This window comes from Scomber japonicus, chromosome 20 (assembly GCF_027409825.1).
Source record: "Scomber japonicus isolate fScoJap1 chromosome 20, fScoJap1.pri, whole genome shotgun sequence".
Classification (NCBI taxonomy): domain Eukaryota; kingdom Metazoa; phylum Chordata; class Actinopteri; order Scombriformes; family Scombridae; genus Scomber; species Scomber japonicus.
Genome location: NC_070597.1, coordinates 26,542,709 through 26,565,377, shown reverse-complemented (window position 1 = coordinate 26,565,377; position 22,669 = coordinate 26,542,709). Strand labels below are relative to the sequence as shown.

Below are 22,669 nucleotides of genomic sequence, written 5' to 3'. Positions count from 1 at the left end.
CAGTAAATTCATAAGCTCTATAGCTTTACAGTTATTCTTATAATGCATTTTATTTATGGGTTCCTTTCAAAGCATGTAAGGACACTTTACAACACACACAAATACAACAATAGTGCATCAAACATAATAAACCAGCAAACATTGAAGTGGAAGTTAGTACAGTAGGTCAATAGATAAAGATGACTATGAGACAGAATAGGTGTGTAGAATAGTGGGCTTTAAAGGTGGAGACAAAGTTGCTGAAAGCTCTTGCACCCACATGGTGGTTAAGTTGGCAGATGGGGCAGAGAGCTGGATGGCAGAAGGGGAACTGAGAGTGCGAGAGGGTGTGTGTAGATATGAACAAGATCAGAAAGATACAATGGTGCCAACTGCCAGACTGTGAAGGATCTTTTACAGTGAGGAGCAGAATCTTAAAACCAAGGAATTTAACCCTTTCACGCATAGTGGTCACTGCAGTGGAAACCTATTCAAAAGCTGTTTTCTTATGTATGAAAGGATTTTTTTTTTTTTGTTAACAATTTTTAATTCATTTTTCAAGTCAACATGTAGCAAAAAATGAAAATCAGAAAAATAAAATAAAATAAGAACATACAGACAAATCAAGTGTATTCCCTGTTGGCAAACAATATACTTTTGACTGTATGTTAAAAAACCCCAAAACAAACAAAAACAAAATAAATCCAAACAACAGCGAGCACACACACACAGCAAGAAGAAACTGAATATATATATATATATATATATACACATATACCGTCACACATACATATACACACGCAGACACACACGTTTATTCATATAGGCATCCATATAAAAAAACCCAACAACAAACAAACAACCAAAACGAAAACAAAGGTACCATACACATTCTCACATCTAAGAGTCAACCCCCCCACCCCAAATCAAACACATTCACACACTCACGCACTCTCACACTCAAGTCTAGATCCCTGCATGTCCACAAGGCCCTCCACACATACTCTTATTTCATCCACGCTCCCAATCCCCAGCCCAAAGTCCTCCTTTCATGTATGAAAGGATTTTGATGGCATAGTTACACTTCAGCTACCACATTGGACACTAGTGTGTCATCCCATACACTACCACTAAACCTGCAGTAACGTTTTTGATTATAGATCAGTTGATTTATGTTATTATAATGTAATGTTGTATCATGCCTGAGGTTATCATAATTCACGCATGAAAGGATTAATAGGGAGCCAATGAATAATTTATATGATATATTCAGGTCTCCGTCATATCCAGTGATATGATAAATATGATCCTTGTGTTCCAGAGCAAAATATTCAAACAATATAAATTCATTCATGTCAATGTCATTACACACAGATTGTGTGGAGAAAATGGCTGCTAATGATATGGACTCAACTCCAATATGCTTTTCTGCCTTTTACAGCCTGTGTATTATATTATAGAATAGTGTAGCCAGGTTACAATATTACACTGAAATATTACAATAATGTGACCAACAACCATCTGCTGCTGTGACCTGTGAACTGTCATATATACAGGATGTGTAGCAGTAAAGCTGCTAACATTGACTTGATGACGGCTGTAGTGCGCCCCCTACAGGCCTGACGTCATACTGCCCTGAACACTGCTGCAGCTGATGACACACATACACACACACACATACACACATAACAATCATGGCGGAGAATGAAACCCTGGAGTGTATAACGGAGCACGAACGGATTTTACAGGAAATAGAGAGCACCGACACAGCGTGTGTTGGTCCTACTCTCCGGTAAGCATGTATATGTTCTTAGGAAGCCTTTACTAATCAGAATGTGTGTGTTTGTGGCTGCAGCTCCTACATTATCAGACCTTTGTTCAGAAGCTAGTTTAGCTCATCTAGCCACCGGCAGGCTAACGTTAGCAGTTCCAGCCAACAGGCTAACATTTACCACTGTTACACTTCATTTAATGCAGTCTTAATAACGTGGCGTTTGTGTGTGAGTTTCCAGGTTGTGTATCTTAGTGGACAGATGGTGACCTGTCAAACATGTCAACATCATATGTGGGTGTGGCTGCTGTGCTACTTCACGTCTTGTTGTCATTATGCAGCTGATATTAGCTAACGATGCTAACAGTTGTGCTAGTTGTTGAGCAAACGACTGACATCCCGTTTACAATGTTTGGTTGAGTCATGATGACTCTCTAGTATTTAGTTTAGGCTGTCATAGATCTTGATATATGTGCAATAGATGAAGGATTTGAACTCATCTAGCACACTGCATTAGCTATGCTAGCTAGCTCCCAAGCTAGCTCTCAAGGCCATAGTTAATGAATGACAATTTGATAAGTTAGTGTTAGTAAACGGACTGCAGCTTTAATATGAACTCAATGCTTTCATTTCTCACACACCTCTCTGTCACACACACATGCCTGCAGGCCATGGCTGTCTTCCAACATACCTGCGGAAACAAATGAATGTATGCCCTAAGGTTACGTCTCTGAGCACGTCTCACTGTCAGATTCTTTAATGATATCAGCGCTGTCATGTTTGACCAGCTGGCCTTGTCCTTGTCCTGTCCCGTATCTGCCCTCTCTTCTCCTTCAGAGCTGTTCTGTCTAAATAAGAACACAGAGAGACGATCTCCTTTCTTGTAGTGAGGAGCTGGAGCGTTTTGTAGTTTTCTTAAGCGATCCTTTCCAATACAGTGCACTCAAGTGTTTAGTCTGCTCACCTTTTGCTTTTAAACCTTGAATATTGAGGTTTCCATACAGATGCAGTGATGTGGATATACAGAATGTGTTCAATGAAACACTGGCATGAAGTGTTTTGACATCATAGTCTTGAATTATTCAGGGGTAGTGAGTATGTCCACATGAGGGTGTATTGAAGATAATAATAAATAATACATTTTTGACAATATTACAGAATATAATATGACTACGTAGAACAAACCAAATTTATTTCAACATATATACATAGCACCACTAATGAGTTTAACACTGACAGTGAATAAACCTAGTCAAGAAAAATGACGTCTGCAGGGTTTATTAGTCTACCTGTTTGCACATGATAGGTTTAAGAGACATCGTCAACAGTTTACATGCATTTTCACTATTGCACTATTATTTGTAGCCTGTGCCTAAGAACCCCTCCAATAGAAATGAACTTAATGGCAGTTAAATGAGTCAAGCTTGATGAAAACGAATAACTAGGCCACCTTAACACCCATTTTTTCACAGTGTGTGAAGTGTGTTACTGCACACACGTTCTTTCCTCTCGTCTGCAATCGATGTGCATGCAGAGTGTGTATGTAGCTGCTGGTTTTTATGAGGGCGGCCTGGAACTTTTAGACCTCATAAATACATGCACCTCATCCTGGGTGTGTACCAATACGTGGCTAGATGAAAAGAGGAAGTCAGTCACTGTTTGTCCGTTTGAAACTGTTATTAGCGTAACTCTGGTGATCGTTATTACAAAGCTGATGATCAGCTGTCTCTGTTTGCTGTGAGTTTACCAGTTCAGCTTTGAAAGAGGAAGAGGGTTCGATTTGATATGAAGTTATTATGGTAGAAAGAAGTTGAGTGTGATATACTGTGTGTGGTATAATCCCACTACAAGAGGGTCTGCTTTATATGTGGTCAGCATTTTATCGTTCAGAGTACAGTGTGTAATGTACTTATTTCTAGTTATACTCACCTTAATGTTGCAGCTCTAAATGTCTGAACACACAAGATCTGTCTGACTCAAATGTTGCATTTACTGTGTGATTTACTCCTCTAATGAACAGTGTCTGAATATTTGCTTCCTGATAGTCTAAAAAAAACTACACTATCAAGAATCTTGGAATGAGAGCAATTATCCTGATATGCAGCTACAGCCATCATTCATTTCCTTCTGTGTGGGGAAAGTATCAGTCTGTTCTAAGTCCTGTTCTAAGTCCTGAATTTATCTGTGATATCATCATCAGGAAAAGACAAAGTCATGCTGCTGCTGCTCTGTAAAACATGCTGCTTTGTTGTAAAAGTATCAGGTTCATTTTGTCCCTGTCAGAATCCTGTAGGAATGAATACATTTTTCCAGTGTTCCAGTTTGGCTGTTGTTCACATGTTTTTGTCCAATCCTCTGGACTAAACCAGCAGTGCCACACAGTAGGTTACCATGGTGATTAGGGCTGTGTACTGTTTAAAACTTACTATACCAGTACCAATCCAAGTCCTCTTAAAGTGACACTGATACCAGCTGAGTCCTTCATTAGAGTCTCATTCTACATGTAGTTCTCTGTGTAGTGTAGACTCACTGTAGAGTGTTTAGGTGACATCTTGGCTGCTGAACTGCTAATCACACTAACTCAAATTCACCATGACTTCACCACCACAGACAGGTTGTAGTTACAGGTTGTAGCTGCTGTGGCAGTGGACCAATCACATGTTACATTAAATCCAAGAACGCTTGTGTTGATTGGCTGTGAGCAAGTCCATACAAATAGTCATATTTACTAGCTCTGGGTGCAAAAAGGATTGATTGTAGGTATCGATTGATGGGAGATGTTTCAGTACTACTTGGTATTGATTTATTTTAAAGGTATAGAGTATTGATACCCAGCACTAATGCTCTCAGTCATCCAGCATCACAGTTTGACCTTCATCAAAGTCACTCAGATCCGTACACTCGCCCATTATTCCTGCTTCCAACACATCAACAACAATGACCTGTCACTGGTTTCAATGTTATGGCTGATTGGTGTTTAGGCCAGTTCCCTTAACTGCATCCATGTTTCTCTCAATGTGCATCCACGTTCAATATTTTATATATCAATATATTGATATATAATCAATATCGTGACATGACTACATATTGTCTTAGATTTGGAATATTGTAATATGATGATATGGAATAAGTGTCTTTTCCTGCTTTTAAAGGCTGCATCACACTAAACATATCATGTTCTGATCTTAACAGACAGCGGTATCCACATTACTGATGATTATTCATCATAAATCTCATTGTGTAAATATTTTGTGAAAGCATCAATAGTCATTCCTACAATATTGTTGCGATATTTATGTCGAGGTAGTTGGTCAAAAATATTGTGATATCTGATTTGATCCATTTGTGATGAAGGTGGTATAGTTGGATCAGCTTTAACAGTTGTGTAGTGACTTTAGAGTTTGTATCTTTCTAGCTGAATGAAGCAGACTCTTCTCATTAAAAGAAACCTCTTGTTGTTTATGGATCATAATAATAATAATAATAATAATAATACAGATTCACTATTTTTAACCAGGCTAATACAGTGGAGTTGAATCTGTTATTTGTCTGTCTGCTCCTGTATGAAACTGCAGTGATGTGATGTATCAGAGCAGTGTGATTGGCTGCAATGACTGATTTCCAATAAGGGGTGTGTCAGCTGGTAAAAGAATGGCTTTATGATGGTGGACCTGAATGATCTGCAGGTTCAGTGAGGAGGAGGAAATAATCAAATAAGACAATTGGCATGTATCCACTGTTAGTGTTTTTATGACTCAATGTCAACTCAAATGTAGTCACAATCTGACTTTATTACAGATTGTCACTGTTAAACTAAGACACATATTTTTGGATGGATAATTTCGTAACCCCTTGGCCAGTTTAGGCTGGCTAAAGCAAGCTTTCTGTCCTGGCAGGAAGCAAGAAGACAGTGACTTATTTGTTTTAGCCACCACCTGCTTACAATTATTAAAAACAGGAAAGAGGAAGCCTGGATGGCAACACGGAGGCCCATGATTACTAGATTGGAAGGTGCGCATGCGTCCAGTTTTGCATGCTGCTCATAGCATCAGGCCTCAGGCTTAGCTTCAGCTCCATGATGATGATGATGATGAGGAGGTGTATGGTTATCAGTTCCAAACACCAAACATTACACACTGTGTCTCATATCTGTATGAACAGGTGTTTCTGAGTGAAATGATATAGGGATTGACAGCTCTAAAATCACTGTGGGTTTAGGGAAAGTGTGATATAGAAATATGGCAGGATGAAACAGACTTCAGACTCCTCAGTAAATGATGTGGCAGTAAGGATGAAGATTTGACTGGTTGAGTGGCATCTGATTTGTTTAACAAAATGTCTCCAACTGTTGGCAGCTGCAGAGCCTCATAGACATGTACAGACAGTGTTTGTGCTTTAAGGAGTCACATACACTGCGTTCCAAATTATTATGCAAATGATATTTTTCTCTAATTTTCTTAAATAGTCAATGAGAATGACAGTCAGTATAATTTTCAAGTCATCAACCGTTAGAGTATAATTCGAATTTTATTGAACAAACATCCCAATGATAACAGTATTTTTTTCAAAAATAAAAAACTCAAAATGCACTGTTCCAAATTATTATGCACAACACAGTTTCAAAACATTTTATAGGTTGTAAAGAACTGAAAATGGTCATTTGTTGAATTTGCAGCATTAGGAGGTCATAATTACTGAAATCAAAATCTATTTCAATAAAAAAACATCTTAACAGGCCAAGTTACACAGGTGATATCACAGGACCCCTTCTGTGATATCACCTTCACAATTCTTGCATCCATTGAACTTGTGAGTTTCTGGACAGTTTCTACTTGAAACATCGGATCAAGAGAGCAGCTGCTAAAATGCCATCATGAAGCAGCAAACAGGTATTCGAAGCTGCTGATGCCTCTGGAGTCCCACGAACCTCAAGGTGTAGGATCCTCCAGAGGCTTGCAGTTGTGCAAAAACCTACTATTCGGCCACCCTTAACCAATGCTCACAAGCAGAAACTGTTGCAGTGGGCCCAGAAATACATGAAGACTAATTTTCAAACAGTCTTGTTTACTGATGAGTGCCGTGCAACCCTGGATGGTCCAGATGGATGGAGTAGTGGATGGTTGGTGAATGGCCACCATGTCCCAACAAGGCTACAACGTCAACAAGGAGGTGGGGGAGTCATGTTTTGGGCCGGAATCATGGGGAGAGAGCGGGTGGGCCCCTTTAGGGTCCCTGAAGGTGTGAAAATGACCTTGGCAAAGTTGGAAGAGTTTCTGACTGACCACTTTCTTCCATGGTACAAAAAGAAGAACTGTGCCTTCCATAGCAAAATCATCTTCATGCATGACAATGCACCATCTCATGCTGCAAAGAATACCTCTGTGTCACTGGCTGCTATGGGCATAAAAGGAGAGAAACTCATGGGGTTGTCCCCATCCTCCCTAGACCTCAACCCTATTGAGAACCTTTGGAGCATCCTCAAGCAAAAGATCTATGAGGGTGGGAGTCAGTTCACATCCAAACAGCTGCTCTGGGAGGCTATTCTGACATCCTGCAAAGACATTCAAGCAGAAACTGTCCAGAAACTCACAAGTTCAATGGATGCAAGAATTGTGAAGGTGATATCACAGAAGGGGTCCTATGTTAACATGTAACTTGGCCTGTTAACATGTTTTTTTTATTGAAATAGATTTTGATTTCAGTAATTATGACCTCCTAATGCTGCAAATTCAACAAATGACCATTTTCAGTTCTTTACAACCTATAAAATGTTTTGAAACTGTGTTGTGCATAATAATTTGGAACAGTGCATTTTGAGTTTTTTATTTTTGAAAAAAATACTGTTATCATTGGGACGTTTGTTCAATAAAATTTGAATTATACTCTAACGGTTGATGACTTGAAAATTATACTGACTGTCATTCTCATTGACTATTTAGGAAAATTAGAGAAAAATATCATTTGCATAATAATTTGGAACGCGGTGTATATACATGTCAAGTAGAATAGAAAACCCAATAGTTATTAGCACTACTTCTAATATTCCTTTTGATAGGTTGTTAGAGACAGAGAAGGTTTGAACTTAATTATTTAAGAGGATCTATTATGAGAGATGAACATTATTCTAAGACTTCATTCAATTCAGTACTGATAAAGAGATAAACATTGTTGTCATGGACTCACAGGGTCCCTGCAGAGCCTTAAAAAGTCTTAAAAATGAGGGTCTAAAAATGTGTTAAAATATCTGGAATTGTAGGAGTTAAGGCATTACATTTGAGTGTAATTCTAATTGTTCAGTTTATGTTATTGATCATCATTATCATTATTTTCTTATAATAATAATAACAATAATAATAATAATAATAATAATAAGAAGAAGAAGAAGAAGAAGAAGAAGAAGAAGAAGAAGAAGAAGAAGAAGAAGAAGAAGAAGAAGAAGAAGAAGAAGAAGAAGAATACATTTTATTTGATGGCGCCTTTCAAGTCACCCAAGGTCACCTTACAGAGAATAAACAGAATAAAACAACAAACATTAATATTATATATATTATTATAACTTATTCATTAAAGTACAAATTAATCAGCAGTTGGAACTATAATGAAACTAATCATTAGTTACAGTCCTTTATAAATTAATTGAATATGAGCTCCATTTAAACCACTACAATAGTAAAATCCTGCTTTTGCATTATTATGTATGTATATATATATATATATATATATATATATATATATATATATATATATATACATATATGTCATAATATATTATATATGTGTACAACAGTCACATGTGGTAATGCATACTGTTACTGCAGTGACATTAGTATTTTAACACTAGTAAAGATCTAAATACTTCCTCCATCACTTTTAATACAAGAAATGTTTGTTGTTATGACAGAGGACAAAAGCTTTACACACAATAAATACATAGAGTTATTAATGTAGATATGATAACATAACTTAGTGTAGTTCTTATCATTATTGTATTCTCTCCTCTTTTTCAATTTTAGTAACTCATAACTGTGTGTACAGTAGTCTAATAACTCTGTCCTTAACCATAATGACAGTCTGTGTTTTAACATAACACTCTCCAACCCCCCCCCCCCCCCCTCCCCTCCCCCACATCATTATATCAGCGGTATCAGTTGGACTTCTCCGATTAATATGTGTTATGTTCCCTTGGTGACAATGGGAGAAATGGATATGATAACATGAACCAAAGAACTAGAAGTCACAACAGAAGTAAAAGTGTTTTATTTGCAAACATAAAGGTTATCAGATGGAGGAGGGGGGGACAAGGTAGGCATGCCAAAAAATAATAATATCTCCTCTGAAAACAAAAACACTACCAACAAACCTAATTTGCTTATCTAAAAACATTATAATCACCAAAAGAAATACAACGCTGACACAAAACAATAATCCTAGTGTCACCTTACACTTAGACAGTTAACTGTGAGTGTGAGTGTGCCTCTGACCGTCTTCCTCCCAACACACCGCTTTTCTATTAGTCTTAACAGTAGAAGTCACACAGTGCAGGGTGAACTCTAAAGGTGTGTGCCGCTTTTTTTTCTTCTTTTTTTTTTATTGAAGGCTCAGAATGATGACAGGCTAGTTCAAAGTCCAAGAGAAGCATAAAGCAGCATGAGCAGACTGTACAGATAGAAACCAATCATGGTGTTGGCAGAAAACACACACACACACACACACTCCCTGCCCGGTATGTAACAGTGTCACCACCATAGATCATGTTGTATCATGCTTTAATTATAGTATAAACCAAAACTGATATATATAATTTAAAGTGTGTCATCCTACAATTGCAGTATATGTAGGGTAAATGTGAACTGTAATAAGATCTTATTTATATTTAGCCACAAAGCTCAGTGCAACACAAGTGAGACAACTGTGAATTTAATTCTGACTCATTGCCTGAAAGGTTAGAAAAGCATCTGTTAACACCACAGCTTTCTCAGTGTTGACATGCTTTGACTTGGCTCTACATCAGGAGTCTGCAACCTGCACTAATAAAACACAATTTTGTTTATGTCCTTGACAGTTTATGTCCTTAAAGCGTGCGTATAATTCAGTTAACTGGTTGGATTTGTCTGACTTTATTGATAGATATAATTCAATATCGTCTGCATAGCAATACAAATGTATGGAGTGTTTCCGAATAGTATTACCTAAAGGAAGCATGTATAAGGTGAATAATATGACCTAAAGGAAGCATATATAAGGTGAATAATATGACCTAAAGGAAGCATATATAAGGTGAATAATATGACCTAAAGGAAGCATATATAAGGTGAATAATATGACCTAAAGGAAGCATATATAAGGTGAATAATATGACCTAAAGGAAGCATATATAAGGTTAAAATTATTGGTCCAGGCACTGAAACCTAGAGATGTGATTCATTGGCTTTCTCGCTACCACCTCCCTTCATTCATTCTCTAGCTCACTTGACCACAGCCGAGCAAGTACACGTGCTTCTGACTTGGAAACTATTGCACGAGGTCAACCTCTACAGATGATGTCCAAGAAACTCACAAGATGGGCACAAAACTGCCAGTTTTAATATGAAAAGAAGGATAATGAATACTGACTGCTTATTGTGTGGTCAGATGAAACCAAAAATAAATGACAGCTACAAGCATGGGATGAACGGGCCCTCAAACTTTCAGGCATGTAGGGAGGAGCCACAGTCGTACTGTTGTTTGTGCAGTATGTGTAAAATTGTGTATTAATGAACTAAGTCTCATCCAGGCTTTACCTCCTGTTGCTAGTAGCCAATAAGTGAAATATTAATGTATCACTACTAGGACCCGACTGATACTGGATTTTTGGGACCAATGCTGATATTAGGAATGTGTGAGAGACCCACACAGTGACATTAAATAATTGACGTGACAAATGAGCAATTTTTGTGTGTGTGTACGTGCACGTGCCCCGTGCCACCCCCAGCACGATGCTGGCTGCCCACATAGCCCATATTCAACCCAGCCACTGTATTGGTTCATGAATTATTACAGAAACACAGTGTTAAATCAGGGTTCACCAAGGATTTGTTTCTTGTCTCCAGCAGTGCATAGCAGCTTCTCTGCTGCACCATTAACTCTGGGAAAGTCAACACTGTACAACACACTGAGCGGGTGCAGGGTTGTTTAGGTGAGATGGACTGAGCACAGAGGTTTGAAGTCAAGGCTGGTGAGGTTCATCCGACCTTTCAAGTTGGAAATCCGAGTTCGGGTGGTGTTCCGGTTGAACTGTTCAACTGGGAACTCGGAAATTCCAACTTCTAAGTACACCTGGAGCACGCCACATATTTGACTCCTTGCAGGAAACACAAAGGTTGTTTTCTCTTTTCCACTTAAGTACAATTAAACAGTGTCAGTATTCATTTCCATTCCGTCGAATTATTCTTGGATGCTTTTTTTTTTTTAATATAACAGACTAAATTGTTATTTTCTATCTTTCTGTATTTTCTGCTCTTCTAAAAATGTCCCGACCATGACCCCAAAAACCAAGATACGTCCCAAACTGTGGATTTTTCAGTTCTCATAGTTTTTCCCATGATTACTAAATTCGGTGTAAGTGGCGGTGTAACGTGTATGTAAATCAGCATCACAGGAACTCCATGCACCTGCATGGATTTCCATGAAGGTTTATCCACAATGATTTAGACATCCAGATAACAATTACAATCCTTGACAGTTATTTAAGCAGCTCAAGCGTGCATAACCCCATCAGATCTAAACAATATCATTAGTACACTAACCGTAATCTATGTCGTTTATCTCTTTTATGTTGCCGTTTCTTTTCCAGCTGCCAGTTTGCTTGCGTGACTATGTGCAGTTTGTGTGGGAGTGGTGTACATTACAGATGAGGGCTTAAGAGCAGAAGGTAGAATCAGGGAGACAACATCCCCACTCATGTTCCACACATGTACACTAGAAAACACAACGTCAATACCATGGCTGATAGAGATTTTACTTATGCAGCCCATACATCAATGGAGAGAGTAGACAGGAGTCCAGGATGTCTTGTATTGAAAAGGTTTATTTACTTCATGAAGGAGAAGTGAATGAATGATCAGTACAACGTTATGTTCTGATGCTTCCTTCAATTCTGAAGTTTCTCTCCTCTGGGGATAGACTTTAAACCACACAGATAATGCCCAAGGTTGAGCCATGCCCCTATATGGGCAGATCCAACACATCTACAATATACAGTATTTAGTCTACTGGTCTATAGACAAAGTGTTGCTTAGATCTCACTCAGGACCTTTGTCCTCCATCCAACACTATATCAAACCTCTGACTCCAGTTGCCTCTACCCCATCCAGGGAAAACAGTCAAAGACATATCTGACCTCGGTCGCTATAGCAGCAGAATGCCTCCTGTTTTCCCCAAAAGGAGCAGACTCACTGCTTACCATTATCTCAGGGGGAGACAGTGTCTAAACCTATCATTTGGTGATTTGGTGCTATGACTGCAAAGCCTAGTTTGACCCAGTGCATATTAATGATGGAAAATTCCCTAACAATGACCTGCTTTATTTGTTCATCCGACCTTTCGAGTCGGAAATCCAACTGGGAACTTGTAAATTCCAACTTCCAAGTACACCTGGAGCACGCCTCAAATTTGACTCCTTGCAGGAAACACAAAGGTCATTTCTCTTTTCCACTTTCATGTGTGAAATGGACATGAAGTAAGCCTTCAGTTGACTTCTCTAGCGTATACTCAGTTGTAGAGCTGCAAGTATTAATCGATTAGTTGATTTGCAGAAAATGAATCACCAACAATTTTGATTATTGATTAATTATTTTAAATCATCCATCCATCTATCTTCTGCCGCTTATCTGGGGTCGGGTCGCGGGGGCAGCAGCCTAAGAAGCCCAGACTTCCCTCTCCCCAGCCACTTCGTCCAGCTCTTCCCGGGGGATCCCTAGGCGTTCCCAGGCCAGCTGAGAGACTTAGACTCTTCAGCGTGTCCTGGGTCTTTCCCGGGGTCTCCTACCGGTGGGACGTGCCCTGAACACCTCACCAGGGAGGCGTTCTAACTAGATGCCCGAGCTATCCCTCCAGATAACTGAGCTTCTCAGCCTATCTCTAAAGGAGAGCTCAGCCACCCTACGGAGGAAGCTCATTTCGGCCGCTTGTACCCGCGATCTTGTTCTTTCAGTGACTACCCAAAGCTCATGACCATAGGTGAGTGTAGGAACGAAGATCGACTGGTAAATCGAGAGCTTTGCCTTTCAGCTCAGCTCTCTCTTCACCACAACGGATCTGTGCATCCGTCCGCATTACTGCAGACGCCGTACCGATCCGCGTGTCGATCTCACACTCCATCCTTCCCTCGCTCATGAACAAGACCCAGAGGTACTTGAACTCCTCCACTTGGGGCAGAGATCCACCCTTTTCCGGTTGAGGACCATGGACTCGGATTTGGAGGTGCTGATTCTCATCCCGGCCACTTCACACTTGGCGGCGAACCAATCCAGTGAGAGTTGGAGGTCACGGTCTGATGAAGCCAACAGGACCACATCATCTGCAAAAAGCAGTGACCCAATCCTGGGGTCACCAAACCGGACCACCTCAACACCCTGGCTGCGCCTAGAAATCCTGTCCATAAAAATTATGGACAGGATCGGTGACAAAGGGCAGCCCTGGCGGAGTCCAACCCTTACTGGAAGCGAGTCAGACTTACAACCGGCAATGCGGTTTTAAATGTGGTTTTAAATCATGTTAAGAAAAAAATATTTGGTTCCAACTTCTTAAATGTGAATACTTTCCTCTATGACAGTAAACTGAATGTTTTTGGGCTGTGGACTGTTGATTGGAACAAAACAAGACACTTTAGGTTGGGCTTTGGAAACACTAATCAACATTTTCTGACATTTTCTGACAACAACTCAATCAATCAAGCAAGAAAAGAATTAGCAGATGAATAGATAATGAAAATATTGGTGAGCCATACACAGTTTGCATGCTTGTAGTACTGTCTGCAAGCTCACACATTCTGCGCCACAGAGGGGCTTCTGCACAGGGATCTGAACTCATTTTTGCAGGCATGGGCAGATGATGAGATTTGTGTCATGCAGACCTGGAGGAAACGTAATAACTCTAAAGTCCTTCTCCGAGGAAAAGAGTGTTTTAGATGAAGTTCAGGGCTCCAGACCTCACCAAATGGTCACATTTTGCCAATCAATCAATCAATCAATCGATCGATCAATCTGTATTTGTATAGTGCCAAATCACAACAAAGTTATCTCAAGGCACTTTACACATAGAGCAGGTTCTAAACCAAACTCTTCAGGTTTTAACTTTAAAGAGACCCAACATTCCTACATGAGCAACAGTGGCAAGAAAAAACTCCCTTTGAACAGGAAGAAACCTCAGAACCAGACTCAGAGTGGGAGAACATCTGCCTCGACTGGTTGGGGTAGAGAGGAGAGAGAGGAAGGATAGAGGAGAGAAGGTTTTTGAGACTGCAAGTATTTTTTACAACTAGGTGCACATATGCGGCCTGTAAATATGTCAGTGTTTCATTGGCGGCTCACTTTGTGGCAGCTATGATGCATGTCACGTATTCATTTTATAATATCACTATCGGTTAACAAGGTCAGTTAACCTTGTTGCAGTGGGCGCCCTCGTTCTAGTTTGTGAACTAACAACTTCTACCTGCTGAGAAGCCTAACAATGCAAAAAAAAAAAAGTCTCACTACCAAATAAATCACAATTTATAAGTGTGATAAGTGTGATTCTATTTGAAATAAATCCAAAAGTCAAGTTCATAAAGTATCTTTCTTTGCATTCATTTGATTCCCAATCATGATACACTGGTAAGAATTGCTTTACATTGTTTATGTAGAAACTGACATTAAAAATTGTATTAATTTGCATTTCACAACACAATGTGTTTAAATGTTCACATTTGACTCCATGGGTACAAGTTATAGTTAAAAATGGGTGTGCAAGAAACTAATAATAATAATAATGATAATAAATGTTTAAAAATGCAAAATTGTGAAAATGTGAATAATTGTGTTGCGGCTCGATGTTAGATGTGCACCTGAATTTTCTGCTTGTGCTCCCAACATTTTCAGTAAGGGGCATCAGTGATCCTAGTAAAATAAAAGTTAGTCTGAAGCCCTGCAGTTTAACTTTGCCAGGAGGGATTGTGAGATGTTTGATGAATGCAGGCCCACACATGGACCTCTAAAGGACCTTAAAGTTGCATTTGTTATTTATAGACACTGAATAATAGCACAGAATCCTGAAAATCTTGAATTGTGATTGTAGTCAAAGACCTGCAGTATTTTGAACAGTGGGATCAAAGAGCTTTGAGTGACCATTAATCAAACAGTGTGCTAAGTTACGCTAAAGGTTTGTAGTCTAATACTTGCTTGTCAATAAGGAGATATGGTTCTGGTGTTAATAACATAACATAGAAAATAACTGTCTCTAACTGTGGATTTTTCTGTTAGGCTCATAGTTTTTCCCATGATTACTAAATTCGGTGTAAGTGGCGGTGTAACGTGTATGTAAATCAGCATCACATGAACTCCATGCACCTGCATGGATTTCCATGAAGGTTTATCCACAATGATTTAGACATCCAGATAACAATTATAATTCTTGACAGTTGCTTGCAGCAGCTCAAGCGTGCACAACCCCATCAGATCTAAACAATATCATTACATGTTCACTAATACATGGATATTTATATTAATTTCTGTTATGTTGCCGTTTCTTTTCCAGCTTGACTTCCTGCAGTTTATATAGGGGTGAAGTACAGTACACATGATCACAGGATGTAGGCCTAACTGCAGAGCGTGTGAACATGAAATGAGGAAACATAATAATTCTCAAGTCCTGCTCTGTGAAAAAGAAGTTATTCTTAAGTATTCTGTAGCCTACACTTGCTTGTCAATAATATAATAATTTAATAACGAAATAAGGTTTAGTGTTAATAACAAAACATAGAACACGGCTGTCTCTAACTGCTGTTGGGGCTCACTATTCACCATTAAATCCAGTCAGCTGCTTGAAGTGGAGATAGTGTGTGTGGTTTGTGCTGCTGTTGAAAGGATAGGGAAGGAGAAACATTGTGTAGGATCCAGTTTGGATCCAGGTTGTGAACATTAGACTGCCACTACGAACTGTAATGTTTCTGCTTTCTCAGCCAACCAAAAGGGATTAGACATCCATAAGTGGCAGTCATTTAGCCTTTAGTTATCGCTAATGTTGACATGTAAACCTGTTATATTTGATCTGATAAACTTATCAGATTCTTAGACCGGGTCAAAATTGACCATGAACATACTGTGAGGATGTAGAATATGGGTTAAGGTTAGCTGTAGTAGTTTCTCAGTACCAGTGCACATCAGATAAACAAAAACAAGGAAAACATTTGCTTGTTAATTTTCTGCCAGTATTAAAAAGAAGGTGTTTTATTAATTAATTATTAATTAATTCCTTATTTATGACTTGAATCATCAGACTCAATGGCAATGAGGGATGAACAAAAAAATATATTCATTTCATTCAATTGTAATTAATAAGAATGTATGTAGCATTTCACTACAGTGACACTAGATGGAGCTGTTACTCCAGGTGAAATGAATGGTGATGGGTGTTAGTTAATGTCATGGGCTCATAGTGAAGATCTGGTCAGTTTGAGATCATCATTCATCATTTATCATTTTCAAAGCTTAGCAAAGCTGTTAAACTTGAAGGCCAAGCTGTATATATATAGGTTTATTTTTACTGTAGATTTGTTGATGAATTGATGAGGACTGTCAAAGAGTCACTGTGAGCTTAATCACACATCTGCAGCAGCTGTTGATAGAAACACTGTTCTGTTTTCAACACACTGCATCATTTGATTTTAGTCCTACTCTGTTTATCTCAGAGTTATATCTGCTGGATTCTTCTCACCTGCTTTATCTAACAGATACACACCATTTTAACCTCCATTAAATACAAAAACAGATGTATAGTATAACATAATGCCAAGGAATCAAATGATAATATAACATGAGGTGTAAGGCAAATGCAGGGAGTGGTTTACATTCTGTAGAAAAAAATGGCAGGAGAGGTGGATAGTTTTATATTCAAGTGATTTTAGTCATCAATCTAATTTCTTTATTAAAGCAGTTCAGGTCTTTTCACACTCTTTATTTTGCTATTTATTACCAGATTAAAAAATGTATACTGGCTAATACAGAGAGATTTAGAGAAAGGCTTAATCAGCATTTTGTGAACTCTATTGGCCAGAGCTTGACACATTCCTCTTTAATATTACATGTTAGTTATAGATGAACTTTATCATAAACAGTGTTACTTGTAGTGAGCTGTAACTATTCTATAAGCACCTTTTATTTTTAAAAGATAAACAAAGCCAACTCAAATCTTAACCAATTACATATGTGAGTTATTATTGCACTATTAATGAAATATTAAGCACAATGCACTGTCTCAGTGTCGTCGTCGTCGTCGTCGTCGTCGTCGTCGTCATCATCATCATCATCATCATCCCTGCCAGGACAGGGCCAGGCTGTGTGGTGTGAGCTCTACACAGTTGTTGTCAGCTGTGGAGCAGCACAGCAGCTGTTGAAATGACATCAGGATGTAGCAGGTGGCAGGAGAATCTGGCTTGAGAGTGTGAGAGTGAGAATATACTGATTTTCACCTCAATCACATTAACAACTGATGAAATTATCATCATTAGTTGTAGAAATGCAAGATGACAACAAATATATTTTATTGCATAAGAGAGTGCTAATAGAGTAGAATAATATCTTCTAATACTGTGCATATATCACCAAGTAACATTTTACTTTTTCTATATTTTTGTGTGTAAAACTGCAGCAGTGAATAAATGTGTACTGTCACACTGGAGATTGTATTTTAGATATGGAGTGGGTGGTAATTGTTACTGCTGCTGTTCTGTACATCAACATTCAGGAGGGCTGTTGCATTGATTCAGGGTTAACTGTGAGAGTGTAGCAGGTGTGATGTAAGATTCATACTCAGTACTACATACAACCCTCAAGTGTGGTTGTCAAATACTTTATTGTATAAAATGACATCAGTGCACTGAAACAGTAAACACTGCAGGGAATTTAATAATTATAATTAGCTGTCAATAAAAAAACATGTCAACAAAATTATGTGTTCCAAGTGAAGGAAACTGATGCCATTGATTGGTAGGAAGAGGTGAAACTAGGTGATTCTCTTTTTACTTACCAGGCTAATTTCTTCCTCATGAATATAGTCAGGCTGTACAGATCATTTTTATACCTGCTGAGAACTCATCACCTCTAAATGTGGTCTGATTGCAGTCTGATCACAGTGTGTTTTCAGTGCCATTACTACATAAGCTTTTCCATATCCACATAACATATGCATACAGATTGCATATTATTGCCAGGTGTAAGTGTGTTATCAATCATAGTTAACACACATGACTACTAGGGCCCGACCAGACTGTATAAAAGAAATGGACGTAACATCCGTGACGTCACCCATTGGTTTGTGGACTTCTGCTCGGAAGCCAATAGTTTCGAATCTGGGCAGCGCCATCTTGAAAATTTCAGGTGCATGCTGGGAAAAATAAAAACATGGATTCTACTTATATGGGCATGAGGTGAGGCCATGGGCGAAGCAGGGAGGTTGCAATTGGTTGCGAGGGCTGGATCTCGAGGACATTGGACAATCAACCTGTCAATCAGGACGTAGCCACGCCCTAATGCATACCCTGCTTTATCGTCACATATAAAATCAGGGAGGCCAAAATTTCACAAATGAACATCATACTGCATTGAAGAAGGCTTTAAACTAGCGATTGAGACCATAAACACATTTTGAAAACGTTTACTGAGGTTAGAAATCAAGTGAGAAGTTGGTGAATTCTCCATTGACTTGTATAGAGACAGAAGAAGTCCTTTTGACACCAAAACGGTCGCCCCCTGGTGGCCTTTTGTTAGAATGCAGTTCTAAGTTACTTCCGCGTTGGCCTCATTTCAGAGGACCGGAACTCCCCTCCTGGGCCCGACCCATACTGGAAACAGATCGTACACTTTGTCACAGTGTGAGTGTAACCTGAACCATAGATGAGCTCAGAACAAGAGACGAGGTGTGTAAGGAGACAGTTATAGCTGCCTGATCATCAGTCATGTTTATATCATGTTGCTATAACTAATAAGAATTAAAAAGGCAACATTCTGTCAATCAATCCAATCCAATCCAGTGCTTTTATTTCCCTAATTAACATCCACATAATGTTACCTCAGAAGCATTCACACTATATACGACCCTTCTTGTACAGATTTGAATTATATAGATTTCAATAGTATGTGAGAGTGTATTATAATAATGCATCAACCTCATTCGTTCATACAGTCAACTTCATCTAATTCATGTAACAGATGGTGACATAGTTCCAGTGGTAGCAGTGGTTGTGAAGCTCAGCCACACAATCATTTTCACATGCAAATCACCGTCAATGTAATAGTTGTTCCTAATTTTTGCTGCTGTTCCCTTCCTACCTTAACCCCGTTTTCCTCTTTTTCCTCTGTTCATGTGTGTCAGGTCCATTTACGATGACCAGCCCAATGCCCACAAGCGCTTCATGGAGAAGCTGGACGCCAGGATAAGGAACCATGACCGTGAGATCGAGAAGATGTGCAATTTCCACCACCAAGGCTTCGTGGACGCCATCACAGAGCTCCTCAAAGTCCGCACAGATGCAGAGAAACTGATGGTGAGAGAGATGATATGTTAAGATGACTACAGGCATATCAGTCATGTGGTAGCTCTGCAGCTGCTGACATGAGGGGCAAATCACAAAGCTTACTCAGTGTGGTGAGATGAAGACTGGGAAAGGATCTTGTGTTGAGTTTGTAGGAATTAGTGAAACATTAGCTCATTTACAAGCCCTGTTACCACTTCAGAGCCAAATAGGACTAACCAGCTGTCTGTGAAGATTCATCCAGGTCAAAGGACATCTAGGAGTGTTAAGTCAAAGACAGCTGGACCTGCTGTTAATACTTGAAGATGTTTAACTTCTCATCCTAACTTCACTCAAGAAATTTTATCATTTTTTTTGTCATGTTTCAGTAAAGGCCATGTATACAGTTCAGTAGCTGTGTACTGTGGCAGCTGACAGTGTAACATCACCTACTCTAGACTGTCACATGACCGTCTCTCATATTAGTCATGGAGCTCTTTTCTTAAGTAAATCATCAGACTTCACACAGCTCTGCTCTGATGGAGTCATATGTTTAATAGTTTAAGCTCCTCTAAGGTAAGGTAAGATAAGGGTTATTGACCCCCCCCACACACCCCCTAGGAGGAAATTCAAATTTGACACAACAATATTCTTGTAATAAGTGATAAAAAATAAAATACTAGAAAATAAACAGTCTCTAAAATAATCTGCAATGTTCCTGGTATTAAACAGTAAGGACATCATCAGTCTTATTAGCGGGGGTGGGAGGTACTTGGAGCTGTGCTGTTGTAGTCTGATGGCTGATGAAGGAGCCCCCCAAGCCAGGGTCCTCATGATCTTTGTGTCCTATATAAGAGTAAAATACAGAGAGAAGTTGGATATTGATATGATTATAGGTATGTAAAAGGTTGTCCACACTAAGAACAATAACTATAACTATAACCATAATGATGTGAGCGTCCACACTTATGAACTATAACCTTCTATAAACAGTGGTGTCAAGCATGCACTGTACACTACAGCTATGTCTGCAGCTAATAAAAATAGACTATTGATGAGCCGTTACTGCTGTATATTGTATGGAAAAAATATTGTGTTGATCAGAAGTATTTCAGACAGTAGTTGCTGTGATGTTTCAGTATCTACACACCAAACTAATGATGAAGCATAATGTGTAAAAGTGTGACTCAGTGGCAGTTGTGTTTGTGCAAAGTGACAGCTCTGATGAAGAGTTTTTGGGTCTCAGTAAGCACACAGGTACACACTGTATTAGATATGTAAAGTTACTGTGTTCTTGTGTTAAAAGGTTTAATTGAAACTCATAGGGCCCTATTTGAACGGTCTGTAGCGCATGGCGTGAAGCGCGTGGCGCAAGTGCCTTTGGGGCACTATTTTAACAGCGGAAAAATGGTCACTGCGCCAGGCGCATGGTCTAAAAGGATGGACTTAAGTCCCCTCATTAATCATAGGCGTGTTTTGGGCGTGACATGCGGTAAACCAATCAGAGTGTCATCTCTCATTCCCTTTAAGATCAAGGAGCGCTGTCACATTGGCGGATTGCTATTATAACGGTGCATTTACCCAGCAATGTGTTTCAATAATATAACATGAGGAAAGTTGGCTGATGAGCTGCTAACCTCACATTTAATTCATAGAAAGGAAGAATATGGACATATAACCAACCAGTGTGATGAGTGTAGAGGTGTGTGTAGTTATAACCAACCAGTGTGATGAGTGTAGAGGTGTGTGTAGTTATAACCAACCAGTGTGATGAGTGTAGAGGTGTGTGTAGTTATAACCAACCAGTGTGATGAGTGTAGAGGTGTGTGTGGTTATAACCAACCAGTCTGATGAGTGTAGAGGTGTGTGTGGTTATAACCAACCAGTGTGATGAGTGTAGAGGTGTGTGTGGTTATAACCAACCAGTCTGATGAGTGTAGAGGTGTGTGTGGTTATAACCAACCAGTCTGATGAGTGTAGAGGTGTGTGTGGTTATAACCAACCAGTATGATGAGTGTAGAGGTGTGTGTGGTTATAACCAACCAGTGTGATGAGTGTAGAGGTGTGTGTAGTTATAACCAACCAGTGTGATGAGTGTAGAGGTGTGTGTAGTTATAACCAACCAGTGTGATGAGTGTAGAGGTGTGTGTAGTTATAACCAACCAGTATGATGAGTGTAGAGGTGTGTGTAGTTATAACCAACCAGTATGATGAGTGTAGAGGTGTGTGTAGTTATACTGCAGCAGCCTGGTGTCATCAGCTGATTTAATAAACAGTGGGTGGCTGTGTGTAATGGCACTGCGCTCTGTGCAGCATCTTGTGCAGCATCAGAGGCTACAGACTTTCATAGGTTGTTAGGACTGTCCACAGCGGCACTCTCCATTTTTTACAATTAATTAAATCTGATAAATATTATGACTAATTAATATGACATGCATTTTTAATATGTTGATGTATATCATAATATGAATTCACATTGTGTCCTTTTATTTGTAATGTTTTGCATGTTTGTGTGCTGCTGCGCGTCCGTGTGGTAACAAGCACAGTGTCTGCGCCTATACACCCCCCTATATACCCCCCTATATACCCCACTATATACCCCCTATATACCCCCCTATATACCCCCCTATATACCCCACTATATACCCCACTATATACCCCCCTATATACCCCACTATATACCCCCTATACACCCCCCTATATACCCCCCTATATACCCCACTATATACCCCCTATATACCCCCCTATATACCCCCCTATATACCCCACTATATACCCCCTATATACCCCCCTATATACCCCCCTATATAGGAGCATATTGGACTCTTGATAATTCGCCCCTTAAATAACAGTAAACTATGTGCCAGTGACTTTAGTAGTAGTGCAGTAGTGCAATCGCTTTCCTCTGCCTCAAAATAGCAACGCGCCACCAATGAACCTGATCTCACCTCATTTTGAGACCAACACACCCATAGGTGCACAGACTGGTGTAAGTGTATTTGCTATTTAGACAACATGGGAGCAGGAAGAGAAAATAACAACTGCGTCAGGGGAAACTAACAAAGACACATGCGCCACGCTGCCATCCGCTGTGCGCCAACCTCAAGATAGGGCCCATAGTCTTAATATAGACTTAATATAGTTAATACAGTTACCAGACCATTAACCATTAACCC

At 39.3% G+C, this 22,669-nt stretch overlaps 1 protein-coding gene across 2 annotated transcripts in view; it reads left to right on the top strand.

Moving 5' to 3' along the window:
* Positions 1-1,669: 1,669 nt before the first annotated feature.
* exoc6 (exocyst complex component 6) overlaps positions 1,670-22,669 on the top strand; it is a 60,300-nt gene continuing 39,300 nt past the window's right edge. For both annotated transcript variants that reach the window (XM_053340938.1, XM_053340937.1), the window contains exons 1-2: positions 1,670-1,771; positions 19,355-19,526. In XM_053340938.1, the coding sequence (XP_053196913.1) occupies positions 1,674-1,771; positions 19,355-19,526 (270 nt within the window). In that variant the 5' untranslated portion in view covers positions 1,670-1,673. The remainder of the gene's footprint in view (positions 1,772-19,354; positions 19,527-22,669) is intronic.